Source organism: Lepisosteus oculatus, chromosome 16, assembly GCF_040954835.1.
Source record: "Lepisosteus oculatus isolate fLepOcu1 chromosome 16, fLepOcu1.hap2, whole genome shotgun sequence".
Taxonomy (NCBI): domain Eukaryota; kingdom Metazoa; phylum Chordata; class Actinopteri; order Semionotiformes; family Lepisosteidae; genus Lepisosteus; species Lepisosteus oculatus.
The window spans coordinates 2,068,410-2,093,056 of record NC_090711.1 but is presented as its reverse complement, the minus strand read 5'-3'; the positions used below and the strand labels follow the sequence as shown (position 1 = coordinate 2,093,056).

Here is a 24,647-nt window from a genome sequence, read left to right as displayed (position 1 = left end):
GCGTGCGGGCTGTCCCCCTTCCTCGGCTCTGGGAGTCCCGACGAGCGCGCGTCTGTTGTCCCGACGCCGGATCTCGCTGAACTCTTTCCCAGCGTCGCATCCGCCCTGAGTGCAGAGACCACCAGACCGACCCCATTTATTTCTTTAAAAAAAACAAATCCCCCCGCAAATGAGCACAATAAAAGGGCACGGGCGAGCCTTCACAGTCCAGAGGTGGATACTCACGGTAGGAGCTGCCTGCCCACCCGGACCTACAGAACAGCAGGCGCCCCGGAGCTGCAGCTGGGCCCACTGAGCCCGCTCCAGCACCAGGACAGGTCTCTGCCACTCTCACTGGCCCGGTCTGTCGCGCGGGACGACACACTGGTGCATCATGGTGGCTCTCGTTTTGTCGTCTGGTTTTCTTTCTCGCAAGTCACATGCCAGCGGGGTGTTTTGCACAGTTTTGTGTTCTGTACTCACAGGAGGTTAACTGCCCCACACGCTCCTGATTTGGCTGGTTGGCCATCCCCCCCAGGCCCAGTGGACAGACAGGGGTGCTGATGGCCAGAGGTCCGGGAGGGTGGTGCAGGCGTACAGTATACTGCAGATGGGGCGTGGTATACCACAGAGAGGGCACGGTATTTCACAGAGGGGTCTGGGTCACAGAGGGGCGCGCAGGCAGATAGATAGATACAGTGTACTGTAACTATACTACACATAGGCATGGCAAAGCACAGCAGGAGGAAATGAGAAGTCACCCCAAAGAGATGGGCTGTGTGTCAGAAGCATGGCGAGATGCTCGAGTGGGGAGCCGAGTCAGGGGCAGGTCCACTCCGCGCTGCAGAGCTCCTCTTGCCCCACATCCCGGGAGGATCCGCCCTTCCTGGTCCCGCAGTAAAACGACGGCGCTTTAGTCCCCCCCGGAGGCTCCAGCGGCAGTCTGGACTCCTGACCAGACCCGGGTCCGAGCCCCGGGCCCGCCCTCGCCCTCGCCCGCGCGGGGGGCCTCTGGGGGAACCGCGCACATGAACGTTTGAGTGACGCGTGACGGAGAAGTCACCAGGTCACAGCAGCATCAACGTCTGCGGGCGGATATTGCACATGAGACTGCACAGGAGGGTCTCCGAGCTACAGAGCAGTGCTTCACTAATGTTTAATTTTCTCGGTAGAACCTCTTTATTAACCATTCATTACTCATCCGAAATGTTCTTCAAATATTTACGAGCGGCATCTGGACATTAAGGCCCTTTACACCTGTCAGATCAGCTTGAAGGGCGAATCGTCGACCTGCCCCCCCAGGTCTGGTCCGGAGGCAAGCAGTCAGAGGGGGGGGGCACGCACCACACCGCGCTGCGGTCGAGGCAGCCGGCCCCCTGGCGTCGTGCCGCCCCGGTGCGCGCTGAGAAACAACGGCTGGGGCGCTGGACAGGGGGCAGGGGGGCAGCGCGGGGCTGGCCGGGCCCCTCTCCGACTGCAGCGGGGGGGGCGCTGTGTGCTCCCGCCTGCTGCCCGCGTGTCTGCGGCGCCCCCCTGCGACGCAGCGGCGGAGAGCCGGGGAGCTGGGGCTGTGCTGCCTCCGGTGTGGAGGAGCGACTGCATTGCACCAAAACCCTGCTGGGGGGGGGGAGGGACAGGCAGCGCGGGCTGTCAGCCTGTCCCCCCTCTCAGACCCCGAGCGAGAAAAAGCTTCCAACTGGCTGCAGCGCGGAGAGGCAGGGAACGAGCCCGTTTCCACATCTCCTCACACGCATCCCCTCCGCCTCCCCTCGCCTGTCTGCCTCCCTCCTTTCTAGAAGGGATCGTCTCCTTCTGCACAACTCCGCGCAGTCACTTAAAAAAAAAATCGCCTTTTGTCCTACGATCAGTGGAATCCGAAAACGAACGCAGCGGGGCGGGAAGCTTTAATCTCGGTGTTAATATCCAGCAAAGCTATCCCCGGACAAGAATGCAATCCTTCAAGGAAAACCACATGATTGAGCTAATCCCATCAATGTCAGCTGTGTGCCACATAAAGGCTTCCACGTTCCGCTTGTGAATATAGCAAGTGGCCTATCGGATCGTGCTGTACCGTGTGGAGGAACCAGGACAAACAGGTAGTGACAGAGAGATGGGGGAGACACAGTGTGAACTGGCAGGCAAATCGGAGACCGCGGTCTTGAATATTTAATAAAGAGCTGCGATGCATTCAGTCACGATGTCAAGTGCGTTCAGGGATACATGTACTGAATGGTGTTTTTATAGCATTTACAGCTTTTTTTCTGCACAGCAAGAAAGCCCCGCTCGCCTGCTGAAGGATAATGGTTTTTGCAAAAGAGCGCAGCGCCATCCGGAAAGCAAGTCAGTGGAGACAAGATACCTTAATGCCACCGAATGGTGAAATACTGTAGAAGAGACCTTGTCTAAAATGGACATGGGGATGGGTTTCAAGCCCAGATTGAAGCCATCAGAGCTCCAACACTGTGGTGCACCAACCCAAAGGCATGTGGCGACATTTCATCATCAGCAGGACTGGGCCAGGTCCTTTTCCAAGCAGTGCGCAGAAGGGAGAAGGATCCCCTGCTGATGTTCCGAACACACTCCTCAAATGACAGCTTGGAAACGCGGAGGTTATTAGCTTCCATTGAGGCTTTGATTGCACGACAGTCAACCACGACACTAAAGTCACCAGCTCTGTGACCTACAGTACGATTACAGCTTCTGTACATTCACAGTTCAGATTAAGAATATTCTGTTGCAAAATTATCTTCATACAGTATCAAACAGGTGCCTATATAAAGTGTAGAAAAGTAGCAGTCCTTGATGTGGATCGCTATCAGGTCTGAATGTTGTCGGCACAGGACTGAAACCCAGCTCTACGATGGGGACCAAGAGAAGAAGAAGCATGTAGGATCCCAGGACGGACCCATGTGGAACACCCTGAGGATGTGGGATCACATCAGACTGAAAGCAGACAAGATTTACATATAGGTACCTGATCGCCAGGTAGGAGCCCACTAATCCTGAGACAGGTTTCCCCATGACCCAGCAGGATGACGAATCAAAAGCTGCACACGCCCAGAAGGAGATGTGTGGCCCATACTGGGAAGCCAGCAGTCAATCTTCAACCACCTTACCAAGGGCTGTTTCAGTGCTGAGTCTCTGTGTAAACCCTGACATATTTATATTTTCCAAATGTGAAAATCACTATGATCCTCTGCCACAGAGGCAGTCACAGCATGCTTGTGTGGAACAGGATATTCTCCTGCAGTGGATTTGCAGTCAGGCTACACGCCTACCTGAACAGCACAATGCATCCTCTACAGTACATACTGTACACCCAACAATTTGCAATTGGCAGTAAAAAGACACCCCTGGCTGCCCCTTTGCTATAGTGTCTTACTTCTACCAGAGTACTACAGCAGATATGCATCAATAATCTGAAATTGTTTACTAACCTCTATTGATTCCTTTGATGTGTCTGAAACACAGAGTCACAAGAGCAAAATAATCTTTTAGATTCTGTTTCTTTAACATGCAGCTTTCTGCAGTGCTACTCTTCCGTCTCAGTAATGGCCATTCATCTCTGTGCAAATGTTTCCACCTAAAGGTACTGTGGGCAAGATTCTGCCATAGAAAAACAACAGTTTCAGCACATCCAACTCGTGACTTTTTGGAATGGGCTTCAGTCTGGAGGGAAAGACCCACTAACCTGCCCTCGAGTGAAAGAGGATCTCATCTCGCCCCTGCCCAGTATTCAAACCCCCTCAGTGACCACAGGCAGCTGCAGATCCTTCCTTGATGATAACCGGCAGATGGTGATCAGGAAGATGTTTTAATGGCAACTTGCCTAATCATTATAACATGAAGAGCTTTAATGCAGTGGGATGTGAATGATGCGAACGCAGACTTTTTCTTATTTGCGAGTTAACGGCATCTGGCAATACGATGTCAGCCCCTCTCCCTCTCCTGGATCTTCCTGACAGGTGGCTCTGGCCCAATGCTGTGTTGCAACACATTAAGATTCCTGCCTCTGCTTTACATCCACCATAAATCAGAGGCAGAAAACTCTGCCCTCAACCCCCCACCCCCCCCCCCCCCCCCATCCTCAGCATCTGCAGAAGCTCATTCCTTCCCGTTTCAAGATACCTATAAAAATGCAAATGAGCGTCCAAGCGCAAGCACAGCATGCTCAGGGCTGCGTTAATCAGCACGCAGAGCAAAAACCCCACCTTGCGCCCCGTGTCAGCCCGCCACCCAAACCCAGAGGCAGACGAAGCTCAAGGCCGTTCGAACAGCTCGGCTTTGTATCGAGGCAAAGGAGGAGCTGTTAGTGCGCTCACACGCGGCCCTCATTAACAGACGCACTGCGTCTCTCGGCAGCACGGGGCATGAAAATCCCGATTAAGGAGGACTGAAAAGATGCACAGCCAGACACACAACATGCGCATTAATCAGAGCCATCGACACACCTCATGCAAAGTAGCGAGGAGAAGTACAATACAGAGCTCCATTCCTGCTGACTCCTGATGAGGTTTCAGTTCTCCAAAACTACAGCAGCCCCCAGCTTTTTGCAAGCTTACCAGGGCACCTTCCCATATCACACACCCCCTCCCCTGTCTGGGAAAAGTGGAACCGAGTTCCACTCCAGTTTGAGTCCGTGCAGCTCAGCAGGGGTCCCCTCCTGTCGCTGCGGCCTCGCCTCGCCCCTTCGTCCCTCTTCCTCCTGCTAGTTCATATCGTGCCGTGAGACGAGTGTCAGAGTCAGTCTAGAGGATGTCAGCCTCAGCACCATCACAAACTCCCGCTGGAGTGCCTTTGGGAGTCGGATCAAGCCGGGACCCGCAGCCTGCAGTCAGAGTAATGGCGTCTCCCGCAGCGCTGCGATTCTTACAGCACGTCCTGTGCAAGGCTTCACATTGAGATACCCTTTCCCTGTGTTTCCAGTGCAGAAGAGGGGCTGGCTGGGATCAGTAATGGTGATCACTGGCAAGGTCATTGTCTACCAGATAGCAAGGACCCCGACTGTCTCAGTCCAAAACTGCGCTCCCTCTCTCGCTGACCTGCAGAGGGCGGGGGCACCTGCAGTCTCTGTGTCCTACCCTTCAGAGACTAAGAGGGGAATTCTTCTCCCTGCAGAATTTTTTCAACCCCAAATCTATATTCCACACAGGCAGGCAGACCATTAATACACCCTTTTTGGCAGGAAGGCTGGTTCATCCAACATCCACAGCATGTTGCACGACAGCAGCCTGCAGCCTGCCTTTTTACTTAATTCATGGTGAGCCGTACTCGTCTGTTACTCATCGCCAGCTTGTGAATAAAGCAGAGCGAGCCTTGATGCACTGCTCACTGGGCCGCTGATGTACAGCACTTTAAGAGCTGGGGTCAGGACAAAGCACTGTGACTCAGCTACAGAAATAAAGACAGCTTTATGAAGGAGGAACAAGGACTCTGCCAGGGAAGGGGAAATCTTTTCTTTTACAGCTGAAATCCAGAGCATTTCTGCTCCTGGAATTGCTTTAATTTTGAATTGAACTTTTCAAGGTGGTGTTATTTTGTTGAAATAGCAGTCGCATTAAGCATCGGTGTGCTAATCTGGTCAGCGGGCCAGAGGTTCAGAGGGGGTATTTATTCTCCAGCTCACCCTGCCACTCACAGAACCTGCAGGATTAACGACACACAGTTAGGCGACCACTTCATACACCTTTAGTGAGGAAACTGCTCCTTGGAGCTACGAAATCTTGAAATCTGGCACGCGTGCAAAAGGATCATGAGGAACATGAAAGAACGCATGCGTGCCATCATAAATATAAATCGTGATTTCAGTGAATCGATATCACGCCCTCTAGTGCCGGGGGTTCATGACCCCAGTCCCAGGCATGTCTGATATTGCAAAGGCTCTGGGTGGTGGCAAACACAGTGGCCGATGGTCACTGTCACATTCATGGCCCCTGCCCCCTGCATGGTGTCCAGGTACTCTGAAGCAGCTCTCTGAACAGGCCGACTCCCTTAGGAAGCACCCAGTCCTGGTGTTCTCCCCAAGCTGGGAACAGAGCTGAGGATTCGTATAAATAAAAGCTTCTTCTGTACCTAAATAAATACAGAGTCTTCTTCTTTATCAAAATAAACACTTTTTCTGTATCTTCACACCACACACTATAAAGCAGTACTGGGAAGATGTCTGCACATAATCATGTCATCTGTGATCTTTTCTACCAAAGGGTCAGATGAAGATCTTTAGCTGCACTGCAAAGGATATTTTCTAGTTTCTAAAGTCAGAGCAGCAGACTGGAGTCAAACACAATAAACGATGGAGACTCAGCTATTTCTTGTACTCTAGGGAAACCAACTGATCATTTAGAGCAGTGCTCTGAATTGGAGCTGTCCTTGTTCCTTTGCTGTGCAAGAACCAGCTTTTCAATAACTATTTCAAGCAGGGGGTTATTGATCTCGGTGCTGTTTTACCAAAGAGGTGGTCCTTGGGGAACTGAGTTTTTTTGTTGTTTTAGTTCCAAGGCGGGGGACGGGACGGGTCACCTTGAAGGAGCAGTCACCTGCGCTGCCAGCCCCGGTGACTCACCTGCCCGAGGGGACCAGCACATTACAGCTCTGCTGTCCTGGAGACAGGTGGCAACGAGCCACATCTGACACTTGCTCACTTTCCCCCTTTTCGTAAAGTGTTAAGTAAAACCAAGTTAAAAAAAATCAATATCAAACCGGGGCCCAGCACTGGAGCTGCATGTCAAACGTCCACAATAAAAATCACTCTCTGAAGATGCTGTCACATATATACTATATATAACTGTATATACATATGCCAACATGGACAGCTCTAACGCTGTGTGCCCTGGCCCAGCTGTGCCATCAAAGACAACCAAGACAGCATCTAACTCCATAGTACAGAGTAGGGTTGACAGCAGGAGGCAACGAGGCAGATGCACTGTACTGCAATATACTACAACATACCACATGATACTGCATGTGTTTGTTGCCCAGTGCATGTTCTAGATCACAGTGGAGAACACAGGCCAGCAGCACTCCACAAGTGTATGCATGTCTCAAAAGCAGCATCACATGGTCCCTCAGAAAGACCTTCACTGTGGACACCTGTGCAGTTTGACCGGTAATGGCTTTTGCTTCGAGCGCAGGCTGTACTCGTATCACCCAGAGGTTGCAAGCTCGAGCCTGCAAGCTGTGATCAAGATTCCTCTGGTTTGGGGTGCAGGGTTTGAATTAGGCAGCCCCACCTCACTTCCAGTCAGTGTATAACCTACGTTGCTGCAGAACTTGCCTCTTGGCATGATGAGTTAACAGGTCTGTGAAATCAAAATCAATTGGCAATCCCAAAATAATTAAAAAACAAGAAAGGTTTAAACTAGAGGGGCGCCTTTTAGGCCACCTAGCTCATTTTTTGAGTATATAACTGAATACATTCTCAAGAACATGCCTGGGCAGCTTGCTCCAGTCACCCACAGTCCTGGTACGAAGAAGGGCTGCCTATTCGTGGTGTTAATCCTTCTCTTAGCAGACATTGCTTTGGGTTACAGAACAAGATTCTTTTCCTCCCACACTGATTCAATTCGGCACTTTACAGCGGACTTGCCTTTGTGTTACCTTATTGTGTCCCAGTTTCGGGAAGCACCACAATCTCACTCGCAGTCAGCCGTGTGCCAAGGCTTGATGAAAGAGCCCGGTCCCCAGAAACGGCATTCTCGAAGCACCCTGGCGCAACGGAGGAGAGCGACCTTACAGCTGCTATGAAGCCATTTTTAAATAACTCCGTGTCCTGCAGGGAACTGTAACACAGCCTGGCTGGAACACTGCAGTGTGTGACGCAGAAAGAGGGCCGAGACAGGGGCTGTGGACAGAAATCCCAGCGCTGTGAAAGACACATTCCCCAGTGCAGCGGAGTCACTGCGGGGCGCACCGCGAGCTCGGCGTGTGGGGGTGCTGAAGGAAAAATAAATTCACAGCTGAATAAAATCAGGGGGTTGTCCTGCGGCTTCATTTTAAATTGCATTTCTATTTTTGAACGGCGTCAAGGGTGCTGACCTGGGGTCACTGTCCCAGCCCCGGTCCCAGCGTAAATTAAAAAAAATGAATCTCTCGGTCAAGCTGCCCGTCCAGCCTCTGCGGGCCGGAGGAGGGGAAGCGTTAACCCTTCGGCTGCAGAAGTCAGCTCCCCTTGGACGACTCGTGCAGCCTCCTCTCAGCCCACTTTACAAAGGGAGACGACCCCCGGGGCAGCCCCTCTATGTGCTGGGTTTCAGCACTCCGGTGCCCCACGACCTCCAGTCACCGAGAGCAGCACACTGCAGGCCCCTGTCTTGCTTTTCTCTTGTGTCGTCAAACAGCTGGCCCGTTTCTGCAGGGAGGCACGGGGCCAGTTTGTCAAAAGCATGTCTGCTCGCCCAGCGTGTACACGTGAAACCTGGACAAGCCCTCCTCGTATACGGGTCACCTTCGCGCGAAATTGCCTCAATCAAGTCGCTAGGCCGTCAGTAGGCTTGAGGCTCCTGCTGCAGAGCTCTTGTTTCACGGGGAAGGTGTGCTGGTGTCCCGCCCTGCACACTGCCCCCAGGGGAGAGTGTTTCAAGTGTGTGTGTCTCACACTCCAGCAAGCCCTCCGTCAAAACATCCTCAGCCAGAGAGTGAACGACACCTCAGCCTAGTTGCCATTTAGATTCTGCAACAGCAGTCGGTTTGTCGTATTATTTGAGTGACCCCTCTCCCACTGTGCCCGGGGACAGCCCTGTAACAACCTTCCCTACAGAAGGCTACGGAGCACAGTACCTACAACAGGAAAGACAGCACTGCCCTCTGCTGTCCGAAAGGCAGAGCTGCAGTTCTCTTCCTGCTCGGTGAAACCGCAGCGCTGGGCTTGTTGGTACCATCACTCAAAATACCTCATTTTAGATATACTATTGATCAGAGGCATGCACAAAAAAAAAGAAAATCTCAATATCAATAAATCTGTTTTCCTGACTGATTACATGGCCAGAAGAAGATGAATATTGATTTGACTTTATATATACTGTGCCTGTCAATAGCAGTAATTGGAGCTTGATGAGATTTTGTAAAGGTAACCAGCAGGGTTGTCTTTGTTGGCTCAGTTGCTATGAAGGGAAGGACAGAAGAAACAGACACAGACCCTGGCTGAATTCCTGCAGTGTTAGCACCATCTTGTGCCCAAGAAATTGAAAGTGTAGTTTTTCGGCGTCTGGAAAGGTAAGGCCAGGAGCTGTGTTTTACTTTAGCACTGCAGACAATGCTAATAACACCCACAGCGGCTGGGATCAGGGCCCTGATCAGACCGGGAGTTTGTATTCACTGGACACGGTCGACATCGGCGGCTGTGGCTGTTAAGTCCCAGACTTGTCTCTGGGTCCAGTGGCAGAGCAGCTCGTCGCCCGCCACGCTGCGATCTCCACAGGGTCACCACAGAGCCGCTGACCACTGGACAGTCGAGCGCCCCAGCCCGACTGACCCCGACCCTTCCCAGCGGGGACCGGCGCGCCGTGAGCTGCAGAGCAGGGGAGAGCGGCCGCAGCCGAGCGCTGTCGGGATCCAGGCCTGAGCTGGCGACGGCCGGGCCCTGCAGCTCGCCTCTCCCTCCAGGAAGGGACTGCTCCCGGAGTCGGAGGAATATCCCCCCCCGACAGGCGAAAAGACCAGCCTGCTTCGTCTTGAGCGGAGCGCAGAACCCTCAGGGGCCAAGGCAGCCCAGTGGAAAGTGTTAAAACCCAGAACAGGAGGCACTTCCTTGCACAAAGGATGGTGGGAGTGTGGAGCAGCCTGAGCAGTCATGTTCTCAAATGTTACCCCCCTGGCTTCTCTCAAGAACCAGCTGGATGAGATCCTGAGATCTATTAGCGACTCGCTACAAAACCAGCTGGGAGAAGTGACCGTAATCAATGTAGCATTACCACAGGGGATTCACTGGTGCAGGGGTACTGCCATGGTCACATGCACCAGACCGCAGCGGGGAAAAACTATTGTTTTCTTGTAATCAAATAGCCAGATGTGATATATAATTATTCTAATACTGATCATGTAAATCGTATCGAAGCACAGAACACAGCCAAAAACCTTGGACAAGGAACAAGTAAGAGGTTTATTCCAAGCCGAAAAGAAGAAGCAAGAAAGAAAACACAACGTTTCAGCTGTGGAGCCTCCTTCAGGTGGCTCCTTCTTCAAGAAGGCTCCACAGCCGAAACGCTGTGTTTTCTTTCTTCTTTTTTTCAGTGTGGAATAAACCTCTTACTTGTTCCTTTGCAGCCTTCGCGTGCTGACGCAGCTCCCCGCCTGAACTACTACAACCCTGTACAAGGTCTAACTCCTCCAGAGCAAGCCAGCAAACCCGACGAAGACCACAGGCGTGGCAGGAGTGTGGAACCATGTTGCTGGAGCTGGTCTCCTCGGTGACCCTTCGGACGCTGCCCGAACCTGCGGAGGCTCCTGATTACAGTTAAACATGTGCTTAGTTCTCTGAACGGAAGAATAAAGGTCAGGCAGATCTGATTAAGTTGTTGACCTATTAACTGCAAACTAGACACAAAATAAAACAAAAACAATAACAGGGGCTTTATAGATGCTGATGGCCAGGTTTTATTCCAAATCCATTTCTTCCTAGGACAAATGATCAAATAAATGTTGTAAAGATGAAGGTACCATAATAATATCAGCAGTTTGCTGGTGATGGGAGGAAAGTAAAATCAATACAAATATAATTTCAATGGTCTGACACAAAGGTTATTTTTACTTCAATATATGTTAGTATAATACTGATATATATTAGTAAATACAGATAAATGTTTCAGTATTTATGACAATTCCTCTATGTTTAGTTCCTCTGAGAAAGTAAAGGTTTTTTATTTATGTGCAGCAAGTTTTGGCCAAGCATTCTCAGACAAAAGGACATTGTCATTAAAAAAGCAATGTTTGTGTCTCCAAATTCTAGATTTTCCCACAATAACAGACAGAAAAAAATGCTATGGGAGAGGAATTTTAATTATCATGCAGTTAATTCACTAATTAATGGGAACACAAAGGCAATGTGTGATCAGCTACCCTTAACCGAGATGTTCTGTCTTTTCCAAACAAAACACAGACAAGACTCAATTATATTGCCGCCTTATAATTAGTGCTGGCCTCTGGATGGCCGTCATGCCAGAGGCGACCAGCAGGGGGAGACAGAGCCAAGCAGTGCTCGAATAGGCTTTGTCCTTCCTCTGAGATCAAAGGAAGAGAAAAGCAGTAGAGTGCAGACATCCTACCAGGGAGAAAAGCATCCTTTTAGGATAGCCAACCAAATACAGTAGACTCATCATTGCTAGGTGATCATGCCAGCAGCCATCTCCTACTGAGAATATTCAGTTTTAACTTGTGGGATCTGTCTATAGTATAACAGGTCACACGCACAGACATGATGGCATCACGCACACGTGTGTCACACCCTCCACACAGGCCTGGCATCATGCACACGTGTGTCACACCCTTCCACACAGGCCTGGCATCATGCACACATGTGTCACACCCTTCCACACAGGCCTGGCATCATGCACACGCGTGTGAGCTGGTGTTGCCTGCGTCCCTGTGACTGCATGTCCCACCAAGCAGGGAGAGGGACAGGGAGAGAGGGAGAGCAGGGTGGCCAGGAGGAGGCTGGGAGCTCTGGGGTTTGTCGCACTAACACAGACCCCAGCCTCTCCACATGACTCCCGCCCACACGGCTCACACACCACTCATCTGACTGCGTCACCCACCTGACAGTTGCATTGCAGCCTCACATTGCTAATCTGTGTGTAGGCTGAGCAGATACTGCTTTCTCTACTTTCCTAAAAGGAAACATCTTAAATGCTCAGTGGATTACGCCCAGCAGGTCTCTGAGCCTGATTTTCAGCTAATTAGTCACCTATAACAGGGACAGAGATAAGACTTTGATTGCATGGCAGTCTAATCCATTCCAGACTTTAGGAAGTGCCGTGCTCTTGTGCAGTCCATACCGATGAAGGGGAAGGGCTAAAACAGTATAAGGGCTATTAACCTGACTTTGCATGTTGAGGCTTTTCAGATTTATTAAAAAGGCAGGAAAAAACCTGAAATATCCAGAACCTGGTGTCTCTCTCCTGTCCCTATCTCTCTCCTCTCTCCCTCCTGTCCCTGTCTCTCCTCTCTCTCTCCTGGCCCTGTCGCTCTCCCTCCTGTCCCTGTGTCTCTTCTCTCTCTCTCCTGCCCTGTCTCTCTCCTGGCCCTGTTTCTCTCCCTCCTGTCCCTGTCTCTCTCTCCCTCCTGTCCCTAACTCTCTCCTCTCTCCCTCCTGTCTCTGTGTCTCTCCTCTCTTCTTCCTGTCCCTGTGTCTCTCCTCTCTCTCTCCTGCCCTTTCTCTCTCCTCTCTCTCTCCTGCCCTGTCTCTCTCCTCTCTCCCTCCTGTCCCTATCTCTCTCCTCTCTCCCTCCTGTCCCTATCTCTCTCCTCTCTCCCTCCTGTCCCTATCTCTCTCCTCTCTCCCTCCTGTCCCTATCTCTCTCTCCCTCCTGTCCCTGTCTCTCTCCTCTCTCCCTCCTGTCCCTATCTCTCTCTCCCTCCTGTCCCTAACTCTCTCCTCTCTCCCTCCTGTCTCTGTGTCTCTCCTCTCTTCCTCCTGTCCCTGTGTCTCTCCTCTCTCTCTCCTGCCCTTTCTCTCTCCTCTCTCTCTCCTGCCCTGTCTCTCTCCTCTCTCCCTCCTGTCCCTATCTCTCTCTCCCTCCTGTCCCTATCTCTCTCCTCTCTCCCTCCTGTCCCTGTCTCTCTCTCCCTCCTGTCCCTGTCTCTCTCCTCTCTCCCTCCTGTCCCTATCTCTCTCTCCCTCCTGTCCCTATCTCTCTCCTCTCTCCCTCCTGTCCCTGTCTCTCTCTCCCTCCTGTCCCTGTCTCTCTCCTCTCTCCCTCCTGTCCCTATCTCTCTCTCCCTCCTGTCCCTATCTCTCTCCTCTCTCCCTCCTGTCCCTGTCTCTCTCTCCCTCCTGTCCCTGTCTCTCTCCTCTCTCCGTCCTGTCACTGTCAAGGTCACCAGCCCAGAAGCGGAAGCCACCAGCTCAGCCTCAACCACCCCTCACCACTAGGTATCTGATTTCACTAATCAATGGAGACAGTTTGACTGCGAGGAAGAAAAACAGCCCTGCTCTCACCGCCGCATAAATGCAGTGGAAACAAATCCAAAGAACAGAATCACTTTCCGCACAGCCAGCGCCCCATCCCCCCCCGTACTGGCACACACTGCCCCCTGGCCACCCGGCCGCCCTGCAGCGCCCCAGAATCCCGGGCCTGAGGAGTGAGGGGTGTGTTTGCATGAGGGAGGGGAGGAGCAGCACCATGATCAGCGCCAAGGTGCTCTGCCCAGCAGCAGGGGCGCCAGCTATCACAGACACCTCCAGGCGCCTCTCCTTCGGGTCAGGGCGGCTGGGGACAGAGCCGAGCGCCAGGCACCCCCCGTGGAGGGGCTGTGGGAGGCCGTGCAGCCACTGGGGGATAAGAACCAGTCAGGGTGGCTTTCGAAGCCGCCTTCTGCTCCAGAAACACTGGCAAGGGTGACAGAGGCAAATCCACTCATGTGTTACTGTTAAATTCAACAGTTATGGAAAATCTGTGCTGCACTTCGCCGCGGTGCGACACGACAGCGGAACGAACTTTCTACCAGACACACTTGCCACGTGACAAAAGCACAGAATGAAGCACACCGGGAGAAGGCCCCTTCTCTCTTCAGCAGGGAACACACCTTCCTTTGCTGCCTGCCCATGCTGAGGCAGCTACTTTCTTGAGCTACATGTCCAGTGGAACAGAAACAAGGAATTGGGTGGGAGGACCTTTGCTATCACAGTGCACATGACTCTGCAGAACTCAACCCAGAGTTTCAGGATTTCTGCTGTTCTCTAAACCCCAAATCACCCTCCCTCCAGCAGGTGAGACCCAGTGCTCTGCTGTGCCACAGACTGCACTGCCAGGACTGACCACAGGCTGCACTGCCAGGACTGTCCACAAGCTGCACTGCAGGACTGACCACAGGCTGCACTGTAGGACTGACCACAGGCTGCACTGTAGGACTGACCACAAGCTGCACAGCTAGGACTGACCACAGGCTGCACTGTAGGACTGACCACAAGCTGCACAGCTAGGACTGACCACAGGCTGCACTGTAGGACTGACCACAGGCTGCACTGTAGGACTGTCCACAAGCTGCACTACAGGACTGACCACAGGCTGCACTGTAGGACTGACCACAGGCTGCACTGTAGGACTGACCACAAGCTGCACAGCTAGGACTGACCACAGGCTGCACTGTAGGACTGACCACAAGCTGCACTGCACGACTGACCACAAACCACACAGCCAGGACTGACCACAGGCTGCACAGCCAGGACTGACCACAAGCTGCACTGCAGGACTGACCACAAGCCACACAGCCAGGACTGACCACAGGCTGCACTGCCAGGTTTGGGCAGAAGCACCACGATGCATGAAGTGGAAACACTGATTGCTGCAAATTGCTTTCAGGAAGTCAAAGGCTTAAAATTCAATTACAGCCACTCACAAACACAATAGCTACACCTCCCAGAGCACACTCGAGACGTGTTAATGACTCGGCGTCCACCTGTCTGCACAGACTGCTAAGAATAGGTGCTGGTAATGAGAGTGGTCCTGCAGCGTGTCGGGTTCTGTATGATCTGCCAGGTTGTTGCTTTGAAAAATGGCTTTGGGAGTTTGGAGCTCAAAACCAGCCAGCTTTCCCTTGTGCCCACGGGTATCTGTGTGTGGCGCTGCAACAGGTTACAGCCTCCCCCAGCCAGCAGCACTACTGCCAAACTACTGCCCTGTTACTGCACCATTACTGCACTACTACCCCACTAACGTCTTGTTACTGCACTGTTATTACCCCACTACTGCCCTCTTACTGCACTATCACTGCTCCACTACTGCCCTCTTACTGCACCATTACTGCTCCACTACAGGTCTGTTACTGCCCTATTACTGCTCCACTACAGGTCTGTTACTGCCCTATTACTGCTCCACTACAGGTCTGTTACTGCACTATTACTGCACCACTACAGGTCTGTTACGGCCCTATTACTGCTCCACTACAGGTCTGTTACTGCCCTATTACTGCTCCACTACAGGTCTGTTACTGCCCTATTACTGCTCCACTACAGGTCTGTTACTGCACTATTACTGCACCACTATAGGTCTGTTACTGCACTATTACTGCTCCACTACAGGTCTGTTACTGCCCTATTACTGCTCCACTACAGGTCTGTTACTGCCCTATTACTGCTCCACTACAGGTCTGTTACTGCACTATTACTGCACCACTATAGGTCTGTTACTGCACTATTACTGCTCCACTACAGGTCTGTTACTGCACTATTACTGCTCCACTACAGGTCTGTTACTGCCCTATTACTGCTCCACTACAGGTCTGTTACTGCACCATTACTGCTCCACTACAGGTCTGTTACTGCACTATTACTACTCCACTACAGGTCTGTTACTGCCCTATTACTGCTCCACTACAGGTCTGTTACTGCACTATTACTACTCCACTACAGGTCTGTTACTGCCCTATTACTGCACCACTACAGGTCTGTTACTGCCCTATTACTGCTCCACTACAGGTCTGTTACTGCACCATTACTGCTCCACTACAGGTCTGTTACTGCCCTATTACTGCTCCACTACAGGTCTGTTACTGCCCTATTACTGCTCCACTACAGGTCTGTTACTGCACTATTACTGCTCCACTACAGGTCTGTTACGGCCCTATTACTGCTCCACTACAGGTCTGTTACGGCCCTATTACTGCTCCACTACTGCCCTGTTACTGCTCCACTACAGGTCTGTTACTGCCCTATTACTGCACCACTACAGGTCTGTTACTGCACTATTACTGCTCCACTACAGGTCTGTTACTGCCCTGTTACTGCTCCACTACAGGTCTGTTACTGCACTATTACTGCTCCACTACAGGTCTGTTACGGCCCTATTACTGCTCCACTACAGGTCTGTTACTGCCCTATTACTGCTCCACTACAGGTCTGTTACTGCACTATTACTGCTCCACTACAGGTCTGTTACTGCACTATTACTGCTCCACTACAGGTCTGTTACGGCCCTATTACTGCTCCACTACAGGTCTGTTACTGCACTATTACTGCTCCACTACAGGTCTGTTACGGCCCTATTACTGCTCCACTACAGGTCTGTTACTGCCCTATTACTGCTCCACTACAGGTCTGTTACGGCCCTATTACTGCACCACTACAGGTCTGTTACTGCCCTATTACTGCTCCACTACAGGTCTGTTACTGCACTATTACTGCACCACTACAGGTCTGTTACTGCCCTATTACTGCTCCACTACAGGTCTGTTACTGCACTATTATTGCACCACTACAGGTCTGTTACTGCCCTATTACTGCACCACTACAGGTCTGTTACTGCCCTATTACTGCTCCACTACAGGTCTGTTACTGCCCTATTACTGCACCACTACAGGTCTGTTACTGCCCTATTACTGCTCCACTACAGGTCTGTTACTGCCCTATTACTGCACCACTACAGGTCTGTTACTGCCCTATTACTGCACCACTACAGGTCTGTTACTGCCCTATTACTGCTCCACTACAGGTCTGTTACTGCCCTATTACTGCACCACTATAGGTCTGTTACTGCCCTATTACTGCTCCACTACAGGTCTGTTACGGCCCTATTACTGCTCCACTACAGGTCTGTTACGGCACTATTACTGCACCACTACAGGTCTGTTACTGCCCTATTACTGCACCACTACAGGTCTGTTACTGCCCTATTACTGCACCACTACAGGTCTGTTACTGCCCTATTACTGCTCCACTACAGGTCTGTTACGGCCCTATTACTGCATCACTACAGGTCTGTTACGGCCCTATTACTGCTCCACTACAGGTCTGTTACGGCCCTATTACTGCTCCACTACAGGTCTGTTACTGCCCTATTACTGCTCCACTACAGGTCATAACAAAAAAAACAGAACCTCCAGTCATACAGGAACAGAAAATGAGAAGGAATGCCCTCTGCGTCACAGTGTGTGTGACTCTGTGGTGAACTGAGTGAGTTCTGAGCTCATAAACAGCCCTGAGAGCCCTCAGCCACATCAGAGCTGCAGGTCTTCTGTAGTCCTCTAAACCTAAATCCATGCAAAATAGCTTTACCACAGTCTCGTCCAGTTAATAATTTAGCATCAAGGACATTGATTAAGCAGTGGGCTCCACACCTTCTCCACCAACCTATTATTCTGTATCTTGACATTATACATAACCGCATATTAATAATAAAGGAACCCCCTACACACATGCACCAGAGAAGCAGAAGGCTAATCTGACTCCCATTGCAGCCCAACGTGTAAATAAAAGCCCCTTGATGTTTCCCTGCAGTGATATCAGAAAGAAGAAAAAACGGCCACTGTTGCCATGACAATGCGGTTGCCGAGGCGTCTGTCAGAACTGAGCTGCATGTCCCCAAGGAGAAGGTCTCTGGAAGGCCAGGCTGTCTCCTCACTGCCTTGTGCGACTGCATTTACCCTCCCTCATCCGGGAAGGAAACAACACCCCCGAACCAAGTTTTGTTCCTAGCATGCCCAGCTCTTCAGAATTGGTTTGAGTTTCACACAGTCTAGTACACAAAATGCGGACTTCTCCCACCATTCAGATGGAGACCAGCAGGGAGACAGGACTTGGCCAGGTTCAGCACAGGGCAGTCATCTCATTTCCCAGCAGCTAGACCTCGGCAGCGGTCTTTACTGATCAGAGAGCAGGGAACACAGCGATACATCCTAGCAATTACTCCTGCCTCTGCTGGTGCCTTTAACGAGAGGCGTTAAGTCAAATGCTAATTTTGGATGAAACAGATATACCCTGGAATCATATTAAACAATTATTCATTTTTGACAGCAGAATGTGACCTTGCTTTTCACATCTCTTGACAAACGTTTCACAATCATCAAGGCTGCCACACTGACGGATCTAAGCAGAGTTAATAAAATACTCTACTTATACAATTCCCACACCCACAATGTAAATGAAACTACTTTACCACCTTTCGGGGGATAGGAGGAACCAGAAAAAAACCTGGGGAGAACGTGGACACTTAAGAACTCCATGATCTGTCAGATCAGATCATGCCAGCAGCCATATCACTCTGCAACTCCCAGCTGGCAGCCCACTGGAGCTCAGCAGGTGTGAGCCTGGCCAATACCTGGAGGGGAGACCTCCTGGGAAAACTTAAGGTTACTGCTGGAAGAGGTGTTAGTGGGGCCAGCAGGGGGCGCTCACCCTTCAGTCTGTGTGTGTCCTAATGCCCCACTATAATGACACTATACTGTAAAAAGGCGCCGTCCTACGGATGAGTTGTAAAACTGAGGTCTTGACTCTCTGTGGCCATTCTCCAAAAGAGTAGGGGTGTAACCCCACAGTCCTGGCCAAATTTCCCCCTGGCCTTTACCACTCATGGCCTCCTAATAACCCCCATCTCTGAACTGGCTTCATCACTCTGCTCTCCTCCCCACAGAGAGCTGGTGTGTGGTGAGCGGACTGGAGCACTATGGAGGGGATCCCCATTACCTGTAAAGCGCTTTGAGTAAAGTGTCCAGAAAAGCATTATATAAGTGTAAGCAATTATTATTAATTATGAGCAGCACAAACTGGCACCATGCTGTATCCTTGTATTGAAAATGTATTCCTGTAAATGTACACAGTGCCTTGGTGTGCTCTTGTGCCTGTACCCTGCCTGGGTTGTTTTCTGTTTTGCTTAACCATAAGTACACACCTGCCCTGTAATGTTTTCAACAACCCTCTGTGTTCTCACTCTTAGCTCTGCTATGTACCCCTGGGGTACCACAGCAAATGCTGAGACGGAACACAACACCCAAGATCTACCCGTGATCTGCACAATCCCGATTTTTCATTCACCTCTTAGAAATTGCTGATCCGTGCGATTCGTACTGCTAATTCCTCCTGTAGGCCTACACGACATAAGGAGAATTTATTTTCAAGGCCAGGGGACTAGTAGGTACAGGTACTCTCCTGGGGCCAGTGTGTGTTACAGCCTTTATACACTTGAATGGATTTAAATCAACGGGCCTGTACACTGTGTGTGAATGCGAAGTGGAAATATTTCTTGGATCTGCCTCTGTTAATACAAGGCCCATATGCTGGAAGGCTGGAAGTACATTAGATGTCAAGCAGCGTTGATCAAATAAATACTTACAGGGTGAGCACTGTAACACATTCTGCGTGATGAGTTGTGTGTCAGAGTGAGGACTTTAATTGCTACAATGAGTCAGTGTTATAGTCTGTGCTGCACATCCTCCTTCTGTGTGCTGCTTGTCTTTTTTTGTGCTGAGCTGAGCGACATCAGAGGTGAAGGGACCTGAGCTTCAGTCCTGACCCACACCAGGGGGGACGACAGCCTTTATCAGAACACAACACAGTGGATTTCACTGACTTACTCTGCTCCACCATGCTCGCACTGGCCACTGGGTTCACTCTGCCATGATGGCTCACAGTGTGTGTGATGCTTCACCACGCACTGCCAAGCCCTGAGCCAGATCTCACTCTGTTTTTCCACACTCTACACTGCCCTTTACCACGGTACATCACGATGGATCTGCAGGGCGATGAGGTTTATATTTCCAGGACTCACAGTCCTGGCAGGACTGCACAAGGAGTTACGACGAATTTATCTCGTTATATTTAAAACCAAGATGGAGAGTCTGCTTATCTTACGATCCCCCACCCCTCACCCCGTTACAGAACAGAGGCATCACTTACTGAACTGGCCGAGAGCGAATCTGAAAAACTACATTCTTTCACCTTACATTCGTTCTACATATAATACCTTTTAACACACAAAATGTTATTCATTTAAGAAGAAATTGCAATTGGGCTATGAGACAGGTGAAATGTGACCAGGTTTAGCTGCAAGCTGGTGCCTCTTTCCTGGTGAGATCAGCAGGGGTTCGACCGCTGGAGACTCTTACACCACGACTGCACTGGACTCTACTGGACTGGAGCGGTGAATGGGCTGTTATTCTCTGCTGTTGTGCCCTGTCTGAAGCGGCCAGGAAAAACACTTAATCAAAAGCAGCTTTTTCCTATTATGTGTCCTTGGGCCGCTGTCAGATGCTCTGCGCAGTTCACTCTTTCATGACACTGAAAGACACAGTCTTCCTTAAGACCGAAAGTCTTGAGACGTACACACGGCCGGGCGTTTTTGTGCCAGTGTGTTTTTCTGCAGCTAGACCGGCCTGCAGAGGGCGCAGTGGAGTCTCTGGCTGAGGTTTTTAGATGTTGCAAAAGTTTCCAAACTGAAGAGAACAGCCTTTAAGCACATGATGCCCCAGAGTCACAGGGGACAGTGAGGGTTTCAGCAAGATGAAACAACAGCAAATTCACCAAAAGCAATGAAGAGAAACATTTAAAAAACTTCAACACTAATTGGGAAAAATACTTCAAACTCATGGTTGTTTTAATTAATAATGTTTAAGCCAGTGATCCATCCCTCCTAAGGCAGAAGTATTGTGGATCCACCCTAAGAAAGGGTGAAATAGGCTGTAACGACTTGGCCACATGTTGGCCAGATGACTATCACAGTACATGTAATCATCACGTGTGTGCACACTGTGGGTGGGCCGTGTGGTCTCTAATGAAGCAAACATGTGGTTGAGTGGACGGTCATACCCAGGATCTCCTGATGCAGCGCTAACCCACTGGGCTGACCTGCATTGCACTTTATTTTAAAACACATTCTATGTTTACATTTATGTGCAGAGGGGCTGAGGCGGCCTGTCCTCCCAGAGACCTGCTGCCTTCTCCCCTGCCTGCAGGGGGGCTGTCCTCCCAGAGACCTGCTGCCTTCTCCCCGGCCTGCAGGGGGGGCCTGTCCTCGCAAAGACCTGCTGCCTTCTCCCCGGCCTGCAGGGGGGGCCTGTCCTCCCAGAGACCTGCTGCCTTCTCCCCTGCCTGCAGGGGGGCTGTCCTCGCAAAGACCTGCTGCCTTCTCCCCTGCCTGCAGGGGGGGCCTGTCCTCCCAGAGACCTGCTGCCTTCTCCCCGGCCTGCAGGGGGGGCCTGTCCTCCCAGAGACCTGCTGCCTTCTCCCCTGCCTGCAGGGGGGGCCTGTCCTCCCAGAGACCTACTGCCTTCTCCCCAGCCTGCAGGGGGGGCCTGTCCTCCCAGAGACCTACTGCCTTCTCCCCTGCCTGCAGGGGGGGCCTGTCCTCCCAGAGACCTGCTGCCTTCTCCCCTGCCTGCAGGGGGGGCCTGTCCTCCCAGAGACCTACTGCCTTCTCCCCGGCCTGCAGGGGGGGCCTGTCCTCCCAGAGACCTGCTGCCTTCTCCCCTGCCTGCAGGGGGGCTGTCCTCGCAAAGACCTGCTGCCTTCTCCCCTGCCTGCAGGGGGGGCCTGTCCTCACAGTGACCTGCTGCCTTCTCCCCTGCCTGCAGGGGGGGCCTGTCCTCACAGTGACCTGCTGCCTTCTCCCCGGCCTGCAGGGGGGGCCTGTCCTCACAGTGACCGGTTGCCAGTACAGCAGCAGCCCTCTGATTCCTCAAAGCCGGGTTACTCGCCCTGCAGTCACAGTGGCTCCTGGCTGAAGAAAGCAGAAGTGGGCCCTGGGCAGGAAACTCTTGCTCAAGCGCTGCACATGCCCGCAGGCACCAGAGCGGCGGGCTGCTGTGCCTCGGACTGCGCCTCCCCGCTGGTGCTGCTGCACGCCCTGCGTGCCCCCACGACTTTCCCGGGGCCCGGGCGGATCGATAGGGAAATACACTGAGTCACCGGCTGACTCCCAGCGCGCTGAGCTCCCGTGAAACAGCTCCAGTCCGGGGAGCTCTCCGCACGGGACATTAAGCTTAACGATTGTGTGCCTGAGCAGCTGGCCAGGAGCTCTTCATGTTTCTTTTATTCAATTAAGTCCAACTTCCTGCGCTTGTGCCGGTCTTTCGATGGGGTGGGGGTGGTAACACATTTTCGGGCAACAGTTATTTTCCTGGTCGGCCGTCCCGCGCTGCCAGACAGAACCAGGCCGTGCCAGGCCGGGTCCCCACCAGCAGGGCTGAGGCAGGGCTCTGTCCAGCGACAGGACTGCCGCCTGGGGCAAATCAGCCCGTCTGGGGCGTGTCCAGGGTAAATAAGGGCAACGGCGGAGTTTCCACACGGTTCCCTTCCAGACCCTGATAAACCTGATCCGGGTGGGCGGGCGCCAAGCAGCGCCGTCAGAGCTCTCCACTCCAGCGGAGCCCGAGAACCTCTCTCCCGACCCCCTGGGGCGCTCAGCGCGCAAGGGCGCCGCGGGGGACAGCCAAGGTCACTGTCACGCGTGTGCTTCGAGACGACAGAAAAAACCGGCGACTTTTCCCCCACCTGTTGCGCGCTCGGCCCGCAGCAGAGGGCCCGGTGTCCCGGTGTCTCAGGAACCCGCCCTCCTCCGGGCTCCGGCCCTGGTCGCTGAGGGCATGATCCCCACCGCCCCCAGGGGTCATTCAATATGGACACAGCGATCGGGGAACGGGCAGAAACAGGAGGCTCCCGGGTTGTCTGAAGGAGGTCTCTTGCCTATTCCTCGCCCGCCCCCCAGTGCCCACCGCGCTCAGTCCTGTGATTTCCTACACATCGTAATCGCTGATATGGGTCTACAACAGTTGACACAATAAATACTGCTGGACAGTCACTAATTACAGTGCACAAAGGAGCGGTAAAAGAAGCATTCTCGTGGAAACCCGCTTCGGCAGAAGTGTAAGACACCACTACAATATCGCGCCGGATACAACGGCAGTGCGTTACCCCGACTAAATTATTATTATCGCTGCTGTGGTTGTTGTCGTAGCACCTGCAGCTTCATGCCGCCACTCGTTTTCCTCGGCATGGTACTTGTTTTTATTGGGAAAAGCGATAATCTGACCCTTTTAGCTCTGATCTCTGTGACAAGCACGATAATAATGATGATAATTCCTCGCAGGACCGCGGTCCCCTGCCCCGCTCCCGAGCGCGGAGGCGCTTCGCCCCGATTCGCTTATTGATCCCGTATCGCCGGTCGGTCATTGACGATTCCAGTCATGCCTACAGGTGCCCACATATCAGCGAGCACCACCGCCACCACACCCCACCCCCACAAAAAGACAGAAATGTGGGTATCTACCTCCCTCCTGCGCGCCGGCGCCGGGGTCTCTGTCCGGGGAGCCCGGGCTGGACTCGTCGCCCTCGAACAGCTGATTGATCTCCCCTCTCCCGTCGCCCAGAGCCCAGGTCCCCTCTGCCTTGCCGGAGAAAGCGGTGACGGTGAACCTCTGGCTCATGCTGGTGCCGTGTCCGTGACGAGACTAGACAGCGGGACCGCGGAGCGACGCGCCTTCGCCTGCTCGTCTCGCGCTGGGCGCAGGAATTCTCGGGTGGGAGGGGGGGGGGGAGAGGAGGACGGGACCCGGCGCGAGGAGGCGGCTGGACAGTGTCCCGGAGGCGGGCGGCTTGTCCGGGCTTGCCGACCACGAGCCCTGTCACGGCGGTCTCTTTCCGCGTGGGGTTTATGTTATCCGGTCCTGTCGCAGTCACTCGCTCACCCTTTTTCGATTGTAGACCTAAGACACAACAGTCAAGCTCACATCAACCAGTGTCCGCCTGTAACCGCGTCTCTGGGTCCTAAAGCCGGTCAACCCAGGACTGTCGGTGCAACAGTGAAACTCGAAGCCGTAAACTTTGCATAGAAAGCGTTGTTTTTCTTTTTAAATCATGTGACTTTCCTCGAAAGCGTATCCTGTCTTTGGAAGCACCCCCGGATTGTTGTCCTAACGTGTGCTTTAACTTCCTTTCTCCTTTTCCCGATCATTTGAAACGGGGTTGCGAGCTCCCTCTCTCTGTCTCTCACGCCCTTACCGGTCTGTGGACACGTACAGGTACGCGTCTCCGCCGGGCAGGCAGTCGGCAGGTGCCGCTTCTCCAGCTAGGCGTCTTTGAGAACACGGTAGTGAAACCGCTGGTCACAGGCTGGGTTTCTCCTTGCACCGTCGGCTGGGACGCATTTCTCTTTATCACACGTCTTCCAGCTTTGCTATTTGGTTAATTCTGTAGGCTATATTTGTCCCCTGCAAGGCTAAAGCGCTTTAGTCTCGCTTGTGCCACGGAACAGTGAACTCTGCAGGACCCCTGACGGTACAGGCCCATCCCTGGCTAGTTAAAACGTCTTAAGCACTAAGTATGGACGGGTTTTTACCATAATTGCGGTCCTGACTTGTTTGAATGAGCTGCTTTGAAGAAGCTATCCACGAAAAAGACTTAGGTGTTTATGTTGGCACATCGTTTTCGTCTATGAAACATTGTGGGAAAGCAAAAAAAAAAAGACAAACAGAAGGTTGGGATATATAGTTAAACATGTAGAATTTAAATTAACGGGTGTTGGGTTAAAATTGCACAATGCGCAAGTAAGACCTCATTTAGGATGTTGTGCTCAATTATAGTGACCATGATACTGAACAGACATCGCCGCTCTGGAATCAGTCCAATCAAGAGGAACCGGATTCATTCCCAGGCTCAAAGGAACGTCCTTTCCCAACTGGCTGTAAGAGCTGTACTTTTTCAGTCTTGGACAGAGAAGATTATGAGGAGACCCAGTTTACCATCCCCAAAG

At 52.2% G+C, this 24,647-nt stretch overlaps 1 protein-coding gene across 3 annotated transcripts in view; it reads right to left on the bottom strand.

Moving 5' to 3' along the window:
* slc12a5a (solute carrier family 12 member 5a) overlaps nucleotides 1-23,620 on the bottom strand; it is a 184,797-nt gene extending 161,177 nt beyond the window's left edge. For 2 of the 3 annotated variants that reach the window (XM_069179538.1, XM_069179539.1), the window contains exon 1: nucleotides 23,166-23,620. In XM_069179538.1, coding sequence (XP_069035639.1) covers nucleotides 23,166-23,322 — 157 coding nt within the window. In that variant the 5' untranslated portion in view covers nucleotides 23,323-23,620. The remainder of the gene's footprint in view (nucleotides 1-23,165) is intronic. The other variant, XM_069179541.1, reaches the window with a different exon arrangement.
* Nucleotides 23,621-24,647: the final 1,027 nt, after the last annotated feature.